The sequence below is a fragment of the Propithecus coquereli genome, unplaced genomic scaffold, assembly GCF_000956105.1.
Source record: "Propithecus coquereli isolate 6110/MARCELLA unplaced genomic scaffold, Pcoq_1.0 Scaffold7, whole genome shotgun sequence".
NCBI lineage: Eukaryota > Metazoa > Chordata > Mammalia > Primates > Indriidae > Propithecus > Propithecus coquereli.
This window is the reverse complement of record NW_012153062.1, coordinates 14,432,701-14,455,737: the sequence shown is the minus strand read 5'-3', so window position 1 is coordinate 14,455,737 and position 23,037 is coordinate 14,432,701. Positions and strand designations below refer to the sequence as shown.

At 35.6% G+C, this 23,037-nt stretch overlaps 1 protein-coding gene across 1 annotated transcript in view; it reads right to left on the bottom strand.

The window, feature by feature from the left end:
* TTLL7 (tubulin tyrosine ligase-like family member 7) overlaps positions 1-23,037 on the bottom strand; it is a 77,842-nt gene that overhangs the window by 26,710 nt on the left and 28,095 nt on the right. Inside the window, exons 10-16 of the mRNA XM_012661044.1 lie at positions 15,456-15,603; positions 15,297-15,370; positions 14,074-14,209; positions 10,984-11,070; positions 6,610-6,808; positions 2,443-2,648; positions 1,295-1,429 (exon numbers count right to left, since the gene is read on the bottom strand). Coding sequence (XP_012516498.1) covers positions 1,295-1,429; positions 2,443-2,648; positions 6,610-6,808; positions 10,984-11,070; positions 14,074-14,209; positions 15,297-15,370; positions 15,456-15,603 — 985 coding nt within the window. The remainder of the gene's footprint in view (positions 1-1,294; positions 1,430-2,442; positions 2,649-6,609; positions 6,809-10,983; positions 11,071-14,073; positions 14,210-15,296; positions 15,371-15,455; positions 15,604-23,037) is intronic.

Here is a 23,037-nt window from a genome sequence, read left to right as displayed (position 1 = left end):
TTATTAATTATATATTATTAATTATATAAGTCTTTATATGTTCTTTACAGAACAATATTAGCCATCGATATTAGTTCTACTGTCTGACTGCCTAATATTCTTCTACCTGATTCAAAAAGGTAGAATATAAGTAACATTTCTAAGAGATATATAAAATAAAGTAGTACAAAGCCACTGGCTTTACTTAGAAAAGAACTTCATCAGACAACATATGAAAATAAAAACATATGTATACCTTACAACCAATGTTATTTTTATTCCCTTTCTTTTGACGTAATACAAGTAGCAACTCACTTGCAAACAAAATATCATTTTCACTTTTTATATATAACAACAAAATGTATCTTTGGGGGTTTTGTTTATGACTGTCATATCACACGATATAAATTGCCATTATAGAGGTTTTAAATCAAGAACGTCTCTTTTATTTTTGTTTCTTTGCTTTTTGTTTCTGTACACTTGCTTCAGACAGATCTAAAGCAATGCTAAAAAGCAAAAAAGACCAAGTGTGTGGCTGTGGTTTTTATCCTACAGTTGGCCACTAGATGGTGCCTTCTCCTCCGAAAAAAAAAAAGAAAAAAATGTAGGGAGCCCAGAAAACAAAGCTCTATTACTGAGGAATTATCTAAGAATGACCATTTGAAAAGGATGTTTCAATGAAGAAATGGAGCCTTGTGGGAAGAAATGCTCTTTCACCAAAAAATATTTGAACCTTATTTCTGAATTAGGAGAACTTCGTTGATTTTCATGTGAATTTTAGGACCCTCTGCCATTTTAGAATGTTCCACTGGGTGGTGCACATGTATGTGTAGCAAGAAAAACACACACAGCTTAAGTCATTTCAAAATTTAACCCAAAAATATGACATTAAAGGTGCCAAATTCAAATATTATTGACATTTTATGCCAGGGCCCCAATTTTTCATCATATCCTATTCCATATTTGATCTTTCTAAATCTTTATAGAAGAAAGCTTAACCTGATATTTCTTTCATCATTCAGAACAATAATTATTTAACACTAATTATTCTCGTTTGATGAAGCAGTCTTATCATTAAAATAGGATTATATACTAAAATATATTTTGCATTACTGATTATAAATGTGATCTCCTTGTTCTTGAATCATAATAATTAAAATAAACTCCTGTATTTTCTAAAGTCTGTGGATGTTGAAAAGAATATTAGTTAAGTTTGCTATGTCATTGAGTATGTCATCAGGAAATAAATTTTAATATTTTAAGAAGAATAATAAGGTATGATCTCCTTGATATTTTATATACATCAAATACGCACATCTTCTATCAGAAGTTCTGATTCTGCATCTGACTTTCCTGGAAACCGGATCTTCATGTCCTTGAGAACAAATAAGGTCTGACTTGTTAGATCGTCTTCTTGTTCTTTTGTTTTCAGTTTCCGCAAAGAATCACTCTTAAATTTGAAAGAATACAGATATTTGGAGGGGATCTTATTTCATTGTGCCAGTATAATCTGAAAGACATTTCTAGGTAAAAATGATGCACTTTTAATTGAAAAAAATAACAATGAAAAAGGAAGAAATTTTTTTTTTTACATTTATAAATTCTTAAGATTAAATGGATATGATTCCCAAGAATGTCTTTCCCACTTCTACACGCTTATATTTTTTGGCTCAAAATGCCAAAATAAAAATATGAGTATTCAAAAAGGACTTCCTGGTCAATTTCATTTATCACATATACCTTTGGCAAATCTTGATTAGAAAAAAAATCCATCATTGTTACCAAGTGAAATTCATTCTCTTATATTTCCTGACTCTTCCCTTTGGAAACACCATCCACATCAAATAAACAAATTAAATAAATCCCTAGTCTAGGTAAAGGCACTTGTCTAGCTGAGCATCTAAAAGTAAGCCTGCTTGCAAATATTAATAAATTCACTACTTCCTGAATACTCAATCTCTGGAATTCATGCTGAGGAGGGAATACTTTATGTTAATTTAATATATAGAAAACATTATAAATAACAGTGTACTTACGTGTTCTAAGGAAAATTTATCTATCATTTTTTTAACCTACTAATCAACTATACCCTTAAGTAAAATTTTCCATAAAACAAATTTCCTCAAATTTACAGATAAACTGCACAATACACTGCAAAACCACACATTTACTCAGGTGATTTTCAACAATATTATACTACTACATTAGCAAATGGAAAATAAAATAATGCTATTCTTAGTGTCCATCTTCAAGTTTAGTGATATAGTGGAGTCTGCCTTTTAAGACTCCATACTAAATTTTAGGCTAAGATAGATGAATAATGCAAATTCCAGGAGGCCATGAGTTGGACTGTAGAAAGGGTCTGAGGTTCAATCTGTCCTCCTCTCATCCAATCCCCTTTGTCACCTAGATTCTAAGTACAGGGCTTCCTGCAATCTTGAAAGAGCAAAATAGTTGACTTACCACCTGTGAGTTGATAGAGCTGACTTCGTTAGTGTGAGGCAGATGCCTTGTGTAGGAGGAAGCACGGTTTAAGGAATGTGACCGAGACGCTGAAGCTGGCCGTGGTACAGATATCACTTGTTGAGCAGAAAAAGGGCGGCTGTCCGCACTGGAAGGTGACTGAACAGAGATGGACCTTGGGCAGCTGACTGAGCGACGTATGGAGCCTATCGATGATGAAGAGGGGTAATATAGCAGCAGTGTTAGTACAAGTGTCCCATGTATTAGTTCTACATAAACTACCCCCATAATAACCCAAATAAATTAAATAAATAAATACATACCAAAAAAAATAAAGATTAGACCAGGCAGTAGCACAGTGAAATAAATGTCAAAGCATAGGCACCATCATTAGAATACGAGTTTGGAGTAAATCTTTCAATTTAAACAGTGAACTTGTTGCAGAACCCCTGTGACATATAGATAATGGCTCTTATGGGAATAATACTATAAATAGTATTTTAATGTTATATTCTCAAAATATGACATAAAAGAACCAGAAGAAAGGAAAATTAACATTTATGGAGCACCTTCTCTAAGCCAGGCACTGTGCTAGGTGCTATACTTTTATCTTAATCCTCCCAGAAACCCTCCGAAGTAGGGATCTCTGTTGCCCAGAGACTCAGAGAAAGAATTTTCTCAAGGTCACACAGCAAGAAAGTGGCCAAGCTCAGGTTTCAGTTCTGACCTATCTAATTCCAATGCCCTCCCTCTTTCTATAGTACCATGATGTATCACCCACCATCCTTGGGATCAAACCAGTCACTTATTAGAATCTGTGTATAGATTGGAGATTGCATATTTTACATCAAGATTTATAGGGAGGCTGGAAAGGAGTCTAGAGAGTGACCAGGCCAAACAGATAAGTTATAGAGCTTCAGGTCCATGAGAAAAAAATAATGAAACAGAAGAAAATATAGAGATTATCCTAATGGAGTTTAAATATATAATTGGTCATTCTAAGAGTAGTACTAAATAGTTTTCTTATTCAAAAGAGGAAAGAATTTTAAATTAGATTAAGTTTCAATAGTAAAAGATTTAAGTGAAGAAAAAAATGTATGGATCTATAGGATTGTTATCAGAATAAATACGTAGGGAAAACTATTTAATATAAAATATCTTCCCTAATGCATACTGAGAACATTTAAGAAAGAGAATCAACTATTCCAGATAAATTTTGATGCCTGACACAGGGAAATAGATTACCTAATAATACCACCAACATTTTAATTTTTTCAAACTCATATGTTCTATATATCCTCTGTTCTATATTCTCTCTCTGCTCGGGGAATATATCAATCTTCATTAATTAAATAACAATAAAACTCACATGAAGTCATGTTGAATACCCAAATATTTCTCTTCATTAGCTGTTGAAAAAAATTTAAACCTTTACAAAGGCATAGATATTAACTTTATACTTAGGGATGTATTTCTAAAAAATAGCCTAATATTCCTCTCATTTAGATTCTAGAGGGTACGCAATAGGATACTCATAAAAGCTATAAAAGATGTTTAAAAAGACATTTCTCTCTGTTCTGTTAACTTCCTTCTGAATCTGAAAATCACAACACTTTTTGAAAGGACACTGCTTCTAGAGAGAGCTATGTGAGAAACGTTACCACTGGTCAATGTTTTCTTTCTTTTTTACAAAGAACTGCACATATTTAATATTTACAAAGGTCAAACTTATACTAAGAAAATACCCAAAAGCATGTACAACTAACTACCTTCTAGTCCTGCTCCCTTTGAGGGCTTAAAAAGGTAACGGTTTGGTTGCGTATAACCTAATTATAGGGCAAAAGGAAAATATCCCTTCTCTTGAATCATCACAAATACCCATTTTTCACCTACACACATTGAAAATTCAGACGGAATAACTAAGTAGCTAGACATGCCAATGATGTTTGGGTAGATTAACAAAAATATTTGTAACTTGCATCCCCAAATTATGTGAGAAAAATATTTATATAGTTTTTATATGACTACCTTATATCAAACCAAAATATACCCCTTTGATGCTATAACAAGTTTGAATTTTTCAAGTTAACTGTCTACAAGAGAAAATGTTATACATAATCGGGATTTTGTCCTTAGTAATCAGCATCACTCTGCAGACAGAACTCAAGGAGGATTTGTGGCTATGATATTCCTTAGTATAGGGTTAAAGAGAGAATATAAAACAAAGTGAAACCCTTGTGATAATTCCTCATGAGTATAAAAAGAAAATATAACTGATAAGGAAAAGGATATGTAATTGAATTAGGCCGGCTTTAAAATGAGAACTCACACTCAAAAGTACTTTTTAAATCTGTGTCATATTTTAGTACACTATTGTCAGATCTCAATTTATTTACCCATTGGCCTGAGAACAAAGAACAATCTCAGAGCTCTAAGAACCTTAGCAATTTTTTCTCTATCCTATCCCTATGCCTCATCAATTCATGCTGTTAGGGATGTGCACATTAGCTAATAGGAAAGGGATTTAAACACTAACAAAATCTGGGCAGAAAAACGTCAGCTTCCAAAACTAAAACAGAACCATACTTATACAAAGACACACTGAAAGTATTCAAGGAATCCTTAAGAAAAAAAGGAAACAACTGAGAAAATAGTTTACAAACTCTGGGACAGGTGCTCAATAAACATCTCTTAATCAGTGGTCCCCAACTTTTTTGGCATCAGGAACCAGTTTCATGGAAGACAACTTTTCTACAGAAGTGGCGGGAGGAGGCGGAGCTCAGGAGGAGGCGGAGCTCAAGTGGTGATGCAAGCAATGGGAAGCTGCTATAAATACAGATGAAGCTTCACTCTCCTTTGTTTGCCCGCTGCTCACCTCTCGCTGTGAGGCTCAGTTCCTAAGTTTCATGGAAGACAATTTTTCCACCAACATTGGGAAGGTGTGGGGGTGGGGGGCAGCGCTCAGGTGGTGATGTGCAGCCCAGTTCCCAACAGGCCACGGATCCATACCGGGCAACAGCCCAGGGGTTGGGGACCACAGTCTTAAATGAGTAAATAAATAAATGAAGTGGAACATAATACATTATTTCTTCTCTATATAAACCCTCAAAGACAGGAACAGTAGCACCATGTATCTTTATGAAATAATTTGGAAATAAAGGAAAGACCATTGCTCTAAAATTGGTTCTTCATTCCTCATACATTTTGCCATAAGCATGGGAGGCCAATTTTAAAATATACACCTTATCTGGAAAGTTAATGTATTAAACCATTGTTGGAGATCAACAAGGGCTCACGATTGTGTTTATTGCATTATTGAACTGGTCTCCTTAGTGGAACCATAAGACAGTGGAACATAAGGCAGACAGAGGTATGAGAGACAAGAGTTAATTAAAGTCCTGGATTGGAGGCAGCATCAGAAGGGGGTTTTCCAAGTGAATCCGTGAAAACAGCAACAGTACATTGCACATGTGGGGATAAAGGAAGAGTAAGAGACACAGTATTGGACGCTTGAGATTAAAGAAGAAATGAAAAGTCAGAAAGTAACAGAGAGAAAGAGAATGTGAAAAGAAATAAAGGTAGAAGGAGAGAAAAGGAAGCAGGAAAGGAAGGAGATGGAGAAGCTGGTTGGTTGGTCTCCTAAATACTTTCCAGGCACCAAATGCCCTGACTTAGGTGTTCACTGTGATGAAAATGGGAAGGAACAAAACTTCCAACTATTTCAGTTATGTGACTCACAGATACATTCAAGTCAAATATTCAGAGAGATAGATACATTTTTTAAAAATAGGTGATAGTTTAAAACATAGTGGGTGACAGAGAGGAAGGAATGGAATGAGACAGAATATGCTCGCTTAAAATAGAATTAATCAGCATATCAGCCATGAAGCACATTTTATAAAACCCATGCAAAAATCTGGCACTTAACGAAAATTATGAAATATAGAAGAATAGATCCTTAATTCAGCCCTTTTGTTTTCTACTTGCAGAACCTGAAAGGGGTTGAGGGATGTGCCCAGATCCAGTTGGGGAAGGAAGTGGGATAGAATCCAGGTCTCCTCACACACGACGACAAGGGTTCATTTGGCCCAAGGACCTTTATTGAGTTCAGTAATTTCAGTTCCATAATTCTTCACATAACACGTAAATTAGCAGAAATTGACTTACTGGGTTGTTGAATTAATTTGTAGTGGTTGGGCTGTTTAAGATTATATGTAACTTCCTTTTCTCTTTTCTTATTTTGATACTCTTCTTTTTCATTTTCGTCGTATTCCGAAGAGCTGCTGCCACTGTCGTAACTGCTGTCGCTGCTGTAGTACTTCTGTCTTTTCAATATCTCACTACTCTCAGGCATAGAACACAGAGGCTAAAAGAGAGGGAAATGTATTACTTTGTTAGAATTCCAAAAAACATCGGCTTATTAACATGATTAGTTACTATTTTTAATTTCCCCCTTATGCTTGCTGCTTTTCACAGAAGGCTGAGAATCCCCAAAGTGCTACTGCTCTTGTCTGCTTAGCCCACAGTGCGAGTCACTAATCGCTCTCTCTCTGCAAATTATTCTTTCCTACATGATATAGCTCATGATTTCCTCAATGAGGAAAATGCTGTTTCTGTATGATTGAAATAAAGGGCTAGAGTATCCATAAACAAAAAATAATAAAATAAAGGAAAAATATTTGAGATAAAATGTAAAAATCAGAAACATCATCAGCTTTTATTTATTCCCTACAGAGATTACTCAATGAGACTCAGAGATACAGCTTTGTTGTATCATTAACATTCAGAGTTTATGTGTATATGCATACATGTACGTGTGTGTGTGTGTGTGTGTGTGTGTGTGTGTGTGAGCTGGGGAGGAGAAGCAGGGGCAAGAGGGGCAAAAAGAATAAAAAAGCAGCAGCCAGAGAAGTCACTTTACATAAGGGCGCATCTTAAAATAGCCTATGAGCCTATCCACTCAGATAATGTAAAGCACCAAGTTAGGCATTCCTCGCATGGCTATATTGGCTGTGGATATTTATAAAAATAAAAACTTTTAGTTAATTACCCACTTTCTAAATTGGTCAGGAACAACTCATGTCTTTTCGCACAGCATTCCTAAAACACAGGTTCTGGCCATAATGGAGTAACATAGCTTTTCGTTGCCCATGCTACATTTTTAAAAAATGATATAATGTGAAAATCAGTGTGGCATATTGAGAGGATAGCTGCCATGTAAAAGGGTAAATCTGTAAAGATTCAAAATGCCATGCTATCGTGTTCCAATATCTCTATTAGAATCACTTGTTTCCAGTCTTCCCAATCAATGTGTTTCCAATGACGCCAGGTGAAGGAATAGAAGGGAGGTGGGACAGTTTCACTTCACAAAGAATGCGCATAACCGAGAACAAGACAGTTTTGCAACTTAGTCATTTTAAGAGACTATTTCTTACACACACCATATGCCTCCTATTCCTGCTGGGAGAGGTTCTTACAGTTGTATACTAGTTGCTTGTTCTCTGTTAAATCAAACAATGTTTTGACGTTAGCATACACTGTAATGAAACCCTTGGATAGCATGGGATTTCACTGAAAGAAGGTATATCCTCTACTGTAAGAGTGAAGGATGAAAGATAAAGAGAGAAATAGCATTTCATGAAGTGCCTGGAATACATAGTAAGCCAAAGAATGATCTTCTTAAATTTACAGCCTTTGCAAAGGATAAAAAATAACCAAAGCGGGAAAGTAGTTTTTAATACACTAAGGTACCAACTTGTGTTTAAAAGTATGTTCTCTTTTTGATGGTCTAATATTTACTGAGCACTAACAATGTTCAAAGAGATATGCATAAATACATTTACCAGTAATACAATCATCAAACATTTCGACAGTCTTGGGGAATATGAATTCTAGAGGAAGGATGTTTCTTCAGAAGCTTAGCATACCCAGAAGAAACAGTGGCACAATCAGGCTTGCTAGTAGTGCCTTCCTTCACGTAGCAAACAGCTTTAAGATTTCTTAAGGAGCTTGACTACGTAATGAGTTATTCGACCCTATAAAGAATCACAAGGGGAAATGGATAGCTGAACCTTGTGTCTTATATGCATTTGGGACGTTTTGACCAATACACTGTTTAAGCAATAATTAATTAGAAGTCACAGAAGTATAAACTCTAAATAGTGCCTTAACTACAAATGGAATTTGTATTTAAATTTACAATTTGTACGTACAAGCAGAATTTGTAAACTGGCATTGAGTTGTGAGATACCATATTACTTATTTTTATGTCCAATTTTATTATGAAATAGGCCATATATAAAATATGTATAAATATATAATGTATAAAGAATAATAAAACAAATACCCACATACCTACCACCAAACTTAAGGAACATTGCTAATATTTTATGTATTTATTATTTATGTAGCTAATTAACATTTCTTAAGTTCTCAAATAAGTGCAAAGTTATTATGTCTCCTAGTGTAAGTACATGTTTTATTTAACCTTGATTACTCCAATTATTCTTCTACCAGTAAAAGCACTGGAAACCAGCGTTTGGCATGTGGTATCATCCCTCTAAAAGGGAAGAGCTGCTTTGAAGTTTGGCTCACTTTAAACATTTAGTAAACACAAAGATAAAAGTTATAAAAATGCTTCTACTTCAGATTGATTATGTTGTTTTCTAACACTTTGAAACATTTCTTGGCTTTAACAACTACAGGAACTATACAGTTCATTTCATTTCAACAAATACATTGTTAGTTCCCACGACTTGTCTAGAATAAGGAAGTTGGAAAAAACATACAATGTGAATTCTGGCCTCCGAGAGTTTATAGTTTTGTTTGGATGACAAGCCTTATATAAATGAAACACAGGAAACTATTCAACAATATACAACTGTTATCAGGGGGTTTGCTTTTGCCATTCTACCAGGAACATTGTGCCCACAAATTGTCTCCTGTCTGGTTTGCTGAATTGCAATAATTAATATACAAAGCTTAGAAACTTCCTAGTATTTCCCAAAGTGATATCATGACTCATGAAAGTATTCACTTTTACATATATTTTAAAATATATTTGTTTGAAAGGAATTACCAACTATGTATTCTACAATGTCTCAATATAAAGCACATATTAATAATTTGGAACAATGTTTGACATACAAGATCTCCACCAGATGGGTATCTCTCACCAAGGCTCATCTTGTACCATTTCACAGTTCAAGAACCTTTCACTTGAATCATACCAAATTTTTCATCATTTCTACAACACCCTATGCAATTCCACACTTCCATGTCTTTTCTTAAATGTTCCCTTTACCTTGAATATCTTTCACCCCTCTTAAACGTTCAGAGCACTACTCATTTTTCAAGGTCCGGTTCAAATGGCACTGCCTTTCTGAAGCCATCCACATTCTCCCAACTCCTTTCTTCTCTATGCTGCTGTAGCACTTTACATCTCCCTTTATTACACTCCTTGCCACATTACACCCTGGTTTTTGGGCTACCTATCTGCTTTTCCACTAGCCAGTGAGGTTCTGTGGACACATTTAGCAGATTTAACTAATGGATTTTGAGAATTTACTATGTGTCAGACACTGTGCTAGGTTCTAGTGATACAAAGATGAAAATCTACTTGCTACCCTTGAGAAACTTACAAGCTCATACTAAGACAAACATGCAAATAATTATTTGTCCCCACTACTTTATAAAAGTGTTATTTATTGTACAGCAGGGGAAGGAGGGGAGACAAGATCTACCCCTAACTAGAGGAATGGGGGAAGGTTTCACAAAGGCAGCAACAGTTCAGCTGGATTAGGAACGGGTCTCTAATCAAGCAACAAAGCAATGATTTTTGTTAGTTGGCAGGCATTTCAGAGGCATGGAAAAGCATGAAAACATGACAGAGTATGATTTGTCTGAGGACATACAGGTAACTCAGTAATGCTGAAATATAAAGTGAAAGGAATTGAATGAAAAAAGTTTCCAAGATTTTTCAAATTCAACTCTTTCCTACTTTAATAGCAAGGACTTTGACATGTATCAGAAGAACATATGGATGTCATCACTACAGAATAGCTCAAGTAAAGCAAACACCTGCCCATTTCTGTCTACATGACAGCTTTCTATTTATTTGTAGGAACTGTACCTATTTTAACTAATACTATCAATGCTGTTAGAGCGGGCCAACCAATAGGGGTCTCTAGAGTCATGATTTGCCTTATCCATAATGCTATATATTTCTTTGATAATTATCTGTCTAGAGGTATGTGGAAAACTTAATACTTAGTTTATAATAAGTACTAGTTCTAGGTCCCTCTTGGCCCTGACTCACAGGGCTTTCACTAACATTAGGGAAAAAACCAAAATATGAAATAAACTAACAAAACAAAACTTCTCCTGAGTGTGAGATAACATCATCTTCCCAGCTCTACCTGCACTGGACGCACAGGTCCTTGAAAGCAGCACCAGTCATTCATATAAGAAATATCAAGGGGGAAAAAATAACAGTACTTAGTAGCATTTACTTTGATACTAAGGAAGGTAGAGATACTGCACCTTTGGTCCTCGAGGTTTGGCAGTTTTTCCCGTCAACTTTTCGTCATCAATTTCACATTGTTCCAGAAGATCCAAAATATCTGCCTCCTTCAAAAAATATTTTAATTAAAATTATGATCAGTAATAGACCCTAGAATTTTTCCAAGTTCATTAATCTCCACAAAATAATGTACAAAAAGATTCCTGAAACTATTTAGTGAGGATTACTCTGATCAAAGAAGGAGAAATAAAGGGTTATGGCAAACTCTCTTGAAGAAACTGGCAATATAAATAATACAGCTGAAATGTATTGTGTATTATTACCATAAACAACTGTATCCTTATACTCCAGTATACCATTAAAATATAAAAGTACAATACTTCAATAAGTTAGCCTATCATACACTTTAAAATTTCTGGGAGTTCACTCTGATTTTTTAGACTACAAGTTCATCAGCCATTTTTATACTGATTAGTGCATAATAATATTAAAACTCCAGACAGAAAACTGATGATTGGCCTAATAGTTTCACTTAGAAACAAGGTAATGTTAGTTTTTGCCAAATGAGCACTATTCAATGAAACTCTTTCAAAATTTAAACAATTGTACAAGAGTATTTTTAGAGCTTTATGAAGATTTTCATTTTATAGTCATTAATGGTGGTACAAATGCACAATGCCATAGTACCTTTCTTGTGCTCTTCTAGAGTCATTTTGAAGTCAAAAGGAAAAGTTATAAAAACATACACCCCAGTGGATATTTAGCAAATCAGAACAATAGGAGTATAATAGCTACACTGACAGAGCTATAATCTTTCATTGAGATATTTCTTTAACCTATAAAAATATCACAATTTTATCTACATATTTATGATTTATACTTCAATGTCACTTTAAAAAAAGATTTTTTTTTTTTTTTTTGAGACAGTCTCACTCTTTTCCCCGGGCTACAGTGAGTGCCATGGCGTCAGCCTAGATCACAACAACTTCAAACTCCTGGGCTCAAGTGATCCTTCTGCCTCAGCCTCCCGAGTAGCTGGGATTACAGGCATGTGCCACCATGCCCGGCTAATTTTTTTCTATATATTTTTAGTTGTCTGATTAATTTCTTTCTATTTTTAGCAGAGATGGGGTCTCGCTCTTGCTCAGGCTGGTTTCGAACTCCTGAGCTCAAACAATCCGCCTGCCTCTGCCTCCCAGAGTGCTAGGATTACAGATGTGAGCCACCGCACCCGGCCTAAAAAAAGATTTTTGAAGAAACTAGAAATCTCATTGTGCAGTAGAAATTTGTAAAATAAGTTCTTTGTCCCAATCTAAGGAAATTTAGCTATTAAAATACCAAAAGTCTCTATTATAAAGTTTTAATTAAATAATAATCCTACAATGAATTCCATGGATAGCAGCACAAGATGGTTAAGAAGAAACTCAAAGAGTTCTTGAGATCATAACAGACAATACTTTCATCACAACAGCTAGAAAAAGCCAGATAAGCTATACAATCATACTTTTCAAAACTTCAGAAAGCCATAGATAAAAAGTAATGCAAAGAAACCAAATTCCAGAGAGGGAAAAGTTCTTCCTAGATGAGCAGAGATGAGTGGCCACTTTCTAGTTTGGGGTCATTTGTCAATTCTGGACATGGGTGGGCAGAGATCAAGTCTATTAAAGGCAGAGAGATTCTGCTAGGATAAAGAGAATCTTCTTGAAATGTTCCCATTTGAAACTGTGGGCTACTATATTAAGAGATCTCGCTACCGTGCTGAGAGACCATGTAGGAAGGAAGAGACACCCAGCCAGCTCCCAGATGTCCCAGTTATCTTATCTGACATGTCAGATATGTGAGTGAAGCCACCTTGGATTTCTAGCCCCAGCTGAACTTTCTGATAAATGCTACTGTGTGATTCACTTCAGGGAAGACCAGCAGAAGAACCATTCAACTGTGCCCAGCCAAGATTGCAGAATAATGAGCAAATAAATGAAGTGGTTTCTTACGCTGTAATAGAAAATGAATAGACCTTTTATTAAGGTAAACAGATTAGAACGTGTTTGTGTATGTGTGTGTTTCAGTTACTTCCTCTCATATGCATGGTCTATGTAGTATTAGGAAAAAATATTGTATGTTAGTTATAATCCAAATAGTGAGAATGTCATAAACCACTAGGTTAATTCAACAGATTTCTTTATTGCATATACATATCTATATAATAAGACATGTTTTTATAATATACTGATATTACAACATAATATCAAAATTCTCTACTCTATAATTTGTCCTGTTATACATCTTATTTACAAAATCACTTGGTTCATTATGAAATGTTACCAACTGTTAAAACGAAAAGCCTGTGGCAAGTGCATCTTAAAAGTAAAATGTTTTTATATATAGGACCAAGGTGAGTTGTTTTTAAAGACATGTTGTTTGGTCTTATTCTTTTTTTCTTTATATAAACACTCATTCTCATGTATTGATGGGCACTGGGTTGTTTCCACATCTTTGCAATTATGTATCACGCTGCTATAAACATTCAAGTGCAGGTGTGTTTTTTATAAAATTTCTTTTTTTTCCTTGGGGTAAATACCTAGTAGTAGGATTGCTGGATCAAATGGTAGGTACTTTTAGTTCTTTGAGGTATCTCCATACTACTTTCTATAGAGGTTGCACTAGTTGCATCCACGCCAGCATCTGTTGTTTTGGGACTTTGGGTGGATCAATAAAATGTGGTATATGTATACCATGGAGTATTACTCAGCCATTAAAAATATGATAAACTAATACCTTTTGCAAAAACCTGAATAGAATTGGAGACTATCCTTTTAAGTGAAGTATCATAAGAATGGAAACAAAAACTGTATGTACTCACTACTATATTGAAACTTCTAGATCAACACTCATGTGCACATATGGTAGTAAAATTCAACGGAAATCAAGCAGGTGGGAGGCAGGAGGAGGAGACAGGTAAATCATACCTAACAGGTACAATGTACACTAAATGGGTGATGGATGCACTTATAACTTTGACTCAAACTGTTCAAAAGCAATTCATGTAACCAAAACATTTGTATACCTGTAATATTCTGAAATTAAAAAAAAAAAAACACTCATTCTCTTACTTTCATCTTTTTCAAAGGATTATTCAGCTCTCGCTGGAATGAAGCTGCTCTTCCTGAAAGGAAGGTCTGAAAGGCAACAGCCAACAAGTTTTCATACTTTTCAAGTAGTGTTTTATCTTCAGGAGGATAAATTCGTCTACAATAAAATCAGATAAACCAATTTGTTTAAAAGAAGCTTTCATAGCTCAATAGTTAAGATCAGCTGCACAGATAATCCTTGACTTCCTACTCTATGCCAGTCACATTACCAGGTGCTAGAAATAAAGATGAATACAGTCATGAGAAATTCATGAATTTTCATCTGTTACTCACACAAAGTAAAGTTTATCTAGAGAATTATCATTAAACAATGCAGTTCCAGAAGATACAAAGCAAGGGTTTGGTTGGGGGAAAAGGCCGGAGAAGAATGACAGTTGGACAAATTGGAGAAATACTGTCAGGTAATGACGGATAAGGCAAAAGTTTCTGACTTAGTGTGGTTACTGAATTATACAAGATTATAGGCATTAGTTCTGATGATCTCTTTTGTGGTGACAGAATTTGTCTCTCCAGTAGAGAGAATTGAGTAGAGGTAGGGAGGAAGGAATGCATTCTCATCACTACTATTGATGGTGTTAAGGCCAGGAACGAATATCTTACCATAGGTACAAGAAACTGTACCATCCTATGTTCCTTAATCCCGCAAGGGCAATGTCAAAGCTTGGGAGGATGGGCAATCTTTCCAAGAACTTGAGGAGCTTAGGGGGTTCCCCTTTGGATCCTATCAAGGGTGACATTGTGGAGGGGTTCCAGTTCAGCATAGTACACACCCTTCTCTATTGTCTCATACCTAGCTCCTCCAAACATTTTCATTATTTGCCTGGTTCCTGAAGCATTTGAGTTTTAAAACAAAGAACAGCAACCACAATTAGCAGGAAGAATACTAGCACTCCTGAATCCTGACTTTCTTAAAATACCACATTACAACTAAATACAATCACAGGACAATAGCTGGTTAAAAAGCCCTCCTACAGCCACCCCCAAAGGCAGACTAGCAGAAGCTCTCTCAATTCTGAACCATCTACTTGCTGACTACCTTTCCTGAAAAATATTGAGTAAAAAGCACTGTCTCTGAATGAAAGAACAGTACTTAAAATAAGCCTAAAAGGCTAAAAAAAAAAACACAGAAGGATTGCTTTGACACTTCACTTTTTCAATCTATACAAAAATGGCAGCACAATTACCTATAATTCCCCATATGTCGATTTTCATGTTCTTCTCGTGAGATCTGTTTTCGTACTTGAGCAAGTCTCTCTTTCTAGAAATAAAGAAATTTTACAAATAAAACCTGACAAATGAATCATCCAATTCAAACTGTGGGTGCTTTGTTAGAATTTTCATACCAACTCTTCTTTCCGCCTCTCCAACTGGTGTCTCTGCTGTTCCCAGTCTGAGGAACCTGGTAAGAGCCTTTTTATTGAATTTTGACCATAAAGCCTCCTTTGAGCTTCAGCTTTTTGCTTGGCCAAGTTTCTCCTTTTGTCACTGGTCCTAAAATATAAAACACAACTTCATATTCTGAAATTAAAACAAGTTCTGATCTCATCCCTGTGAGAAGAATGTACAGAAGAGGAAATATAGTAGAGATAGAATTCAATGTTTATTAAATTTATATATTCACATACATTACATTCATCTAACCAACCATCTAACCAGATATGGGACTCTGTATGGTAAATAGACATTCTGAAGATAACCAGATAAAATGGAAACTGTATGTTTTAAAGAGTCAGAGAGACCTAGTTTCATATTCCTTCCAAGCAGCTAACTACTAGCTATACAATCTTAGACTGGTCAATTAATTAATTCCTGAATTTTTTTTAACTGTTAACAGTAATATTTCCTTCTTAGAATTCTTACAAAGATTAATATGTGGTAACATTTATAGGTACTTAATGAATGTTGGTTCTCTTCTCCTTCTTCAACCAATTCCATTTATATTTAAAAACTCTCATTTATACTGACCACTCATGAATACATTTTTATTTCTGACCGAAATCCCAGCCTAACACAATCATCATTTATTAAAAAACATCTGCAAAGTCCTTCTCATTTTTTGTCCAATCATGAAAATCTAGTTATAACTCTCTGATTTTTATAGGACAAATCCTGTTGTGGGATGATTTTCCTCGGAACCCCCTTTTCTTTCTTCCCAGCCATGCTGGTGCAGTGAGATAAGCCTGAGGACTTTTCTCCTTAACCTCTACAACTTGCACTCTTGCATGAAAGACTGAGCAGGAACATGTGGATTCCAAAAGCCAATTCTGCCGTCACCCTTAGGAAAAAAGAGTTCTTATTCCTGAGCTTACATTTCCATGCCTTCTATTCTCACCACCCTGGTAGGGCCCAGAGAAGGGAGTAAACCAACACAGAGGAGACAAGAAGCTATTTGGCCAGCTTCTAGAGTGGAGAGGTTAAGAAGTGCTTAGGTTTACAAACTGCCCCACTCAATTCCTCAGGAGATTGCATTGAAAATATGGGGCCAAGGCCCTAGACAAAGGTGTTCTTTTGTCTCAAGTGCGTAGCACCTTTACAATGGGAACTTGCAGGAGTGTTACAAAACTGATCCCTTTTCTTTCATGACAACATCGAGGCTTGAGTGTCTGGAGTTTAACAGGTAATCAGGGTAGAAGGAATAATTTGAGAAAATAAATAAGCACGTCCAGAAAATTGCAAGTCATTCAGGACAGCTAGAGCTATGGGTGAATGCAAGAAACTCAGCTTATCATAAGGGCTTGAATACTATGCTATTGAACCTCAAATTTGACTTTAAGCAATTAAGGAGGGCATGAATTTTAAAAATAGGAGAGCATAATTATATTTTCATGTGTTAAAGATTATGCCCTTGGCAGTATGTACAGTGGCTTAGAAGTGGATGAGAAAGGAAGAAGGAAGTTAAGACAAGACACTATTTAATTAACAAATGTAAAATATGCGTGCCTGGACAGGGAAGCAGCAGAGGGATTAGAGGAAAAGGGTAAGTTTAGAAGACTATTTCTGAGGAAGAATGGATATGCTCTGATGACTAATTCAACGTGAGGAATAAGAGGGACGTACTTGCAATGCCACCAAGATTTCTGATTTTAGTGACTACATTGGCACTTCCAATGACTAACACAAACGAGGCTCTGAGTTTCCCCAGTTAAGGGTAAAGGAAATGCCATGTTTAGGTAGCTCTTGATTTTTAATTTTTTCATATCCATTTTATCTAGAATGATCATTTCTATACAGCATTCAGTTTAAAGGAAAGAAATGGAAAGAAAAGGAAAGGAAAAAGAAGGAAAGGAAAGGAAATAGAAATGAAAAGAATATAGAGAAAGACAGACCAAACAATCAATAAGGAAGAAAAATAGAGTGAGGAAGCAAAAAAGGGGAACAAAAGAAAAAAGGAAGGAAAAATAAAAAAGGCCTGAGATGCTATGAGTATTCTGTGAAAAAAATAAGCATAGATTTATATGCACATCCACAACAAACAAGACACTCCCAGACAAATATGCTATCACACAAACAGTTCAAACACACTCAAAGAAGAGTAGCAAAAGTAAGTACACACAGATGTTACTTCATATTTAGAAACGAAGAAAAGCCAATCACACTGAGACATTTTTCTAAAAAGGACTCTCCCATACTCTAGCCTTTAGGAATATTGTCATTCTAACAACTGTGCTTCCATGTCTACAAATACAGACATAAATTAACACTAAGGGCTCTCAGCACGTACATCACAGATCAGAATAAAATCTAACCAAAGAGCCAATGATTGCCATTCATTTAGGGTTTTAATTAGTGTTTCCATTTAACTGTATCCATACACTGACCTAAGGAGTTTTGTTTACCACTTTCTCCAGTCCTTTTCACTACTCATTACACCCAGGGATTCCATCCAAGGGACTTCTCTAACCACATACTTCACATACTCTGTGTTCCAATAATATGGAACCATTGGAAATTCTATGAACATGCTTTGCTTTATCTCACTTCCTTATCTTTCTACAAGCAGTTGAATGAAGTGCCCTCCCCCCCACATTGTCTTCAATATAAATTTTATTTATTACTCACTATATTCTAGTTCTCGATATGGCCCTGCGGACACAAAGAGAATCAGACAGGGCCATTGCTCTCAAGTAGCTGCCAGTCTGGAGGCAACAGCATATAAATAACTATGTAGGGTACAGTGAGTGCTATTTAAAATGTGATGGTAAATATGGTGGTAGCACAAGGGAAGAAGAAAATCACTTTGCGTTGGCAAAGGTTTCAAATAGAAAGACAGGCTTAGGCTAGGTTTTAAGAATGAGTTGACAAAAATGTGGTATACATGTACATACAATGGAATGTTATTCAGCCTTAAAAAGGAAGGGAATTCTGACACATGTTAGAAAATGGACCAACTTGAAGACATTATGCTAAGTGAAATAAGCCCATAACAAAACAACAAATATATGTGATTCCATTTCTACGAGATACTTAGAGTAAGGCACTCAAATTGTAGAGACAGGGAGTATAATGGTGGTTGTCAGGGACTAGGCAAGAGGGGAATGAGGTTAATGTCTAATGGGTATGGAATTCCAGTTTTACAGGATGAAAAGAGTTCTGGAGATCGATGGTAGTGACAGTTGCACAACAGTGTGAATGTACTTAATGTCATTGCCCCTTAAATACACTTAAAAATGGTTAAAATGGTAAATTTTATGTTAAGTGTATTTTATCACAATTCAAAAAAAACTGAGTTGACATATACCAAAGGGACAAAGGTGAATGAATATTTAAATGAGAACAAGTGCAAAGGCACATAAATGTGAAACAGCACCACAAAAAGTTCTTAGAAAAATCAATTCCAAGGCAGAGAAAAAAGAAGAACAAGAAGTGATAAGGTTGGAGAGAGATGCAAGGGCCACATCAAAAGTGTCTTGTATATAATCTAAAGATCAAAAAGTGCCTTGTATGTAATGTAAGGGAGTTTAAACTGTATCTGGCAGTGTGGAAACAATCTGATCAGCATATCGGAGTTTATAAATCTCTCTTCAAATGTTGGCACCCCTCGGGGCTCTGTCCTGGCCCATCTTCTCAAAATATGCACTACATTTGAAACACGGACTTCGGTGGGGGGGGGGGGGAACCAAGGGCAACACACGTAACCTAAACGTATGTACACCCATAATTTGCTGAAATAAAAAAAATAAAAAAAAAAAAATATGCACTACAACTGTGTGATCTCATTCATTAGATTCAACTGCAATCTATACACAGATGTCAATCAAATAGATATCTCTATCTCCTGGGGCTCTGTATATCAAATTTTCCATTTAACATTTTCTCAAAGCCCCTCAAAATTAGCATGTTTAAAACTGAATCACGTCTTTCTTTTTTTTTTTTCAGTAGGAGAAATATACTATCACTCAACCTCTACTGTAAGGTTGGCAGCCCTGAGAACTCCTTTTTTAATGTAGCATGCCATGAATGTATTCCTGCTCACAAACAAATGAGGAGTAGACATTTCCACATGCAATCTCTCTTTCTTTCTACCTTGCCCTATCACTTACTCCACTAAGCCTCTCTCTCTCTCCTATAGTCTTTATCTCATTGGATGGCACATTATCAAACAAGTCATCCAAGCTAGAAACCTAGAAATCATGGGAGGCTTTGAATTCCAAGTATCTACTGCAGCATTAGTGGACACTCAGTAAATGCTTGTTGAGTGATTCACAGAGCAACAGAGCAACAGAAGCTGCAAAATGGGGTGGAGATTAGTGCTAGAAGCAGGAAGAAAGCCAATAAAATAGTCCAGGAGGGAGATAAGTTGGCGATGAAAAGAAGAAATTAAGTGATAGTCATAAATCACTTTGACAATTTGATTGATTGGTAATAAAAGGAGTTAAGGATAACTCCCAGTATTCTAGCCTGGTCTTTTATGTGGATGGTGTTGCCATTAACTAGCAAAGTAAAGAAAAATAGAAAACTAGGTTCGTGTGATTATCATTGTATCATACTATGAGCATATATATTTCCCTCTTAATAACTGAACTACTTGAGGAGGAATTTTATTTATTTTTGTATCTCCTTTTAGTATCTCGTAAATACAGTAAATACATATGAATTATTAGATTTACACTTTGTGGGTGGAAGATATTTGCTATTGTTAGCAGAGAAAAGGTGATAAGCCCAGCAGAAAACATGATTGAAGGAGAAAATAATTCAACTTTGGTCATAGTGAAATTAAGTGTCATCAGAACTTTCATCCATTCATTCACTTATTTACCTGCTGGCTTGCTCACTCATTCACTGTGTGTTTATTGAGCACTTACTAGAAAAGAAGCATCCAGTGCCCATGGTCATCAGAGAGTTGTAAACGCAGGAGTAGGGTTCCAGAGTGGGTCAGAGATAGTGAGAGGCACCCCAGACTAGACCTCATTACATTCACATATAGATTAGGGACTCCAGGATCAGACTTATAAATGATGCCACAAAAGTGAATGAGATTGACATAGGAGAAAAGAGGGCTGAGGCAAGAACACAGTAAGAACAGAAAGTAAGAGAAACCACAGAAGCAGACAGAAGAATTACCAAAGTTAAGTGACTAGTGACCCAGAGACTAGTGTCAGAGAAGGCCAGCAAGGATAAATGTTCAAGGGCAGGGTAGCATTAAATGCTGCAAGCCTGTAGTTCATGAATCAGTTCTAAATAAGGGAAAGGTAATTTAATTTAATCTAATCTAATTAAAAAGTCTTTCAGACCTAGGGACTCATGGGACTGTGAATGTCTTTTCTAGACTCTATTCTGATGATTGTAATAGAATACTTACAGAGGAAAAAGACTCTTCTTATCAACCCAGGAATACCACCACAAAATAATTGGATTTTCCTTTTATTACAGTAAAAAAGAACTCTTACTTGTTCTACATATAGCCCCTTTCATGCTCTCTTGTCTCTGAAGACCCCAAGCCTAATTTTTCAAAAAATTACTTGAATCTGAACTCAAATCGTATCTGCCATCCAAGCACAAAGGAATCAATTCTAATCCGCTCCATGTGAGGTTCCTCATTCACAGCAGTTGTGATGGAACATCCTGAGCAATCTATATTCTTCCAAATGTCCTTGAGAATAAAAGCACATGTTTACAAAATGATCTTGGAGGTATACATGGAGCCATACCATCAGCAAAGTACTGTACTAAGAATTGTGAAGAATACAAAAGTATATAGTCTTCAAGGAGCTTCTTTCAACTTCTTTCAAACTGAAAAGAAAAATCAGCCATGCCCAGGAAAAACAGCACAGAGGGTAAGAGAATAAACAAAGTGATAAGCCACGTACAATGCAGACTATAATTCCTTCTGGAGCTCAAAGAAAGGAAAGATTAATCTGGACCAAAAGGAAGATATCATAATAAAAGATGGGATTTGAGTCACAGGCAGTAAGGAAAGACATTCAGGCTAGGGAACAGAATACATCATCACTACGAATGGGCAAGCTGTGTGGGAAAAATAATGAGATAATCAGCCTAACTAAAACAGTTTGGGTGGGAGAGAAATAGGAAATAAGATGGAAGAGCTAAGTAAGGTCAAGTTACATTATGAAAGAAGCTTAGGCTGGATGTTGGTAATAGAAATCTATTAAATACTTAGGTTCCCAAGCAGAAAGATAATGAAAAAAAGACCATTCCAATAGTCTGATTAAAATAAATGTAAATAGGGGGTTTCTGGAATCACAGAACAATTTGTTCTATATAAAATTAAAAGTCCATATGAAAATTAATCCTATAATATTTAATAAATGGAAAGAATTTTCCTCGTGTTCTTATTTCTTTCTTATGTTCCCATGATGTGCCCATCACAGACTTAGCTGAAACTCAAGTCTAAAACACGGGCTGGTGTTATTTCTGACTATGAATTTCACTGAAATTTCTGTGAAATTTCTGACTGCTTAGACTGTATATACCTCACTTTTAAAAAGACCAAAAACACCCACACATAATGTTCTGAATTGGTATCATCATTGGCAAAGTCAAAAGACATGCCAAAAAACAAAACAAAGAAAACAAAAAACTAAGCACAAGGCTTACTTAAACAATAATAGTAAACTTGTATACAAAAAAAAAATGTCTGGTATACGTATTGTTTAAATAATCTAAAATACCTAATGCACTTGTATAAGGTAAACAAAAAAATCCTCACTCTACACCTCCTTCCTTTCTACTCATTTCTTTTAGGATAATTGAAATATAAGCAGAATTTACACAAGTCAATCTTTCATCAGGCAAAAGAAGAGGCCATAAGAAAATTTCTGAACAGGTTTGTACGTCCATCTTTTTTTTTAATTGTGCTGCCCACATAAAGCTACTTCTTGATTAGGTGCCTGCTAAATGCTTGGAAACATCTTAAATTAAAAAAGTGCTTGGAAGCATCCCATAACTCTTCTAGAGCTCTTCAGTGACAATTAGAATAAATTAAAATCATAGAATCTCTGAGTTTAAATGACCTGCGTTCCTTTAATTCAACATCCTAAGCTCTGTTTTAGCACTTCTAATGACAGAGAACTTACTATTTCATGAAGCAGTTCAGTTAAAGGACTAAAAACTTTCTTTCATAATGAGCCAAAAGCTTTTCCCAAATAATAGCATTTCAAATATTTGAAATTCATGCACTGCAACCAGCCCTCCACCCACACCAACCAAGTCTTCTCTTAAATTTTACTTGCCTCTCTGTCTATACTTTTCAATGGGAAAGTTAATCCTCACTGAACAAGTGCCTCTCTTTTTTGCTTATGCAAGCAGCATGATATAGTGGGAAGACCTTTGGACAGAAAGGTAAGATATCCATAATTCAGACTTTTTATTTTCCTGAATGACTTCCTAGTGCTTTAGTTTCTTCTTGTAAGATGAGGAAGACAATTTAGAGGGTCTCCTAAAATATTCTCCAATGCAACCTCATAC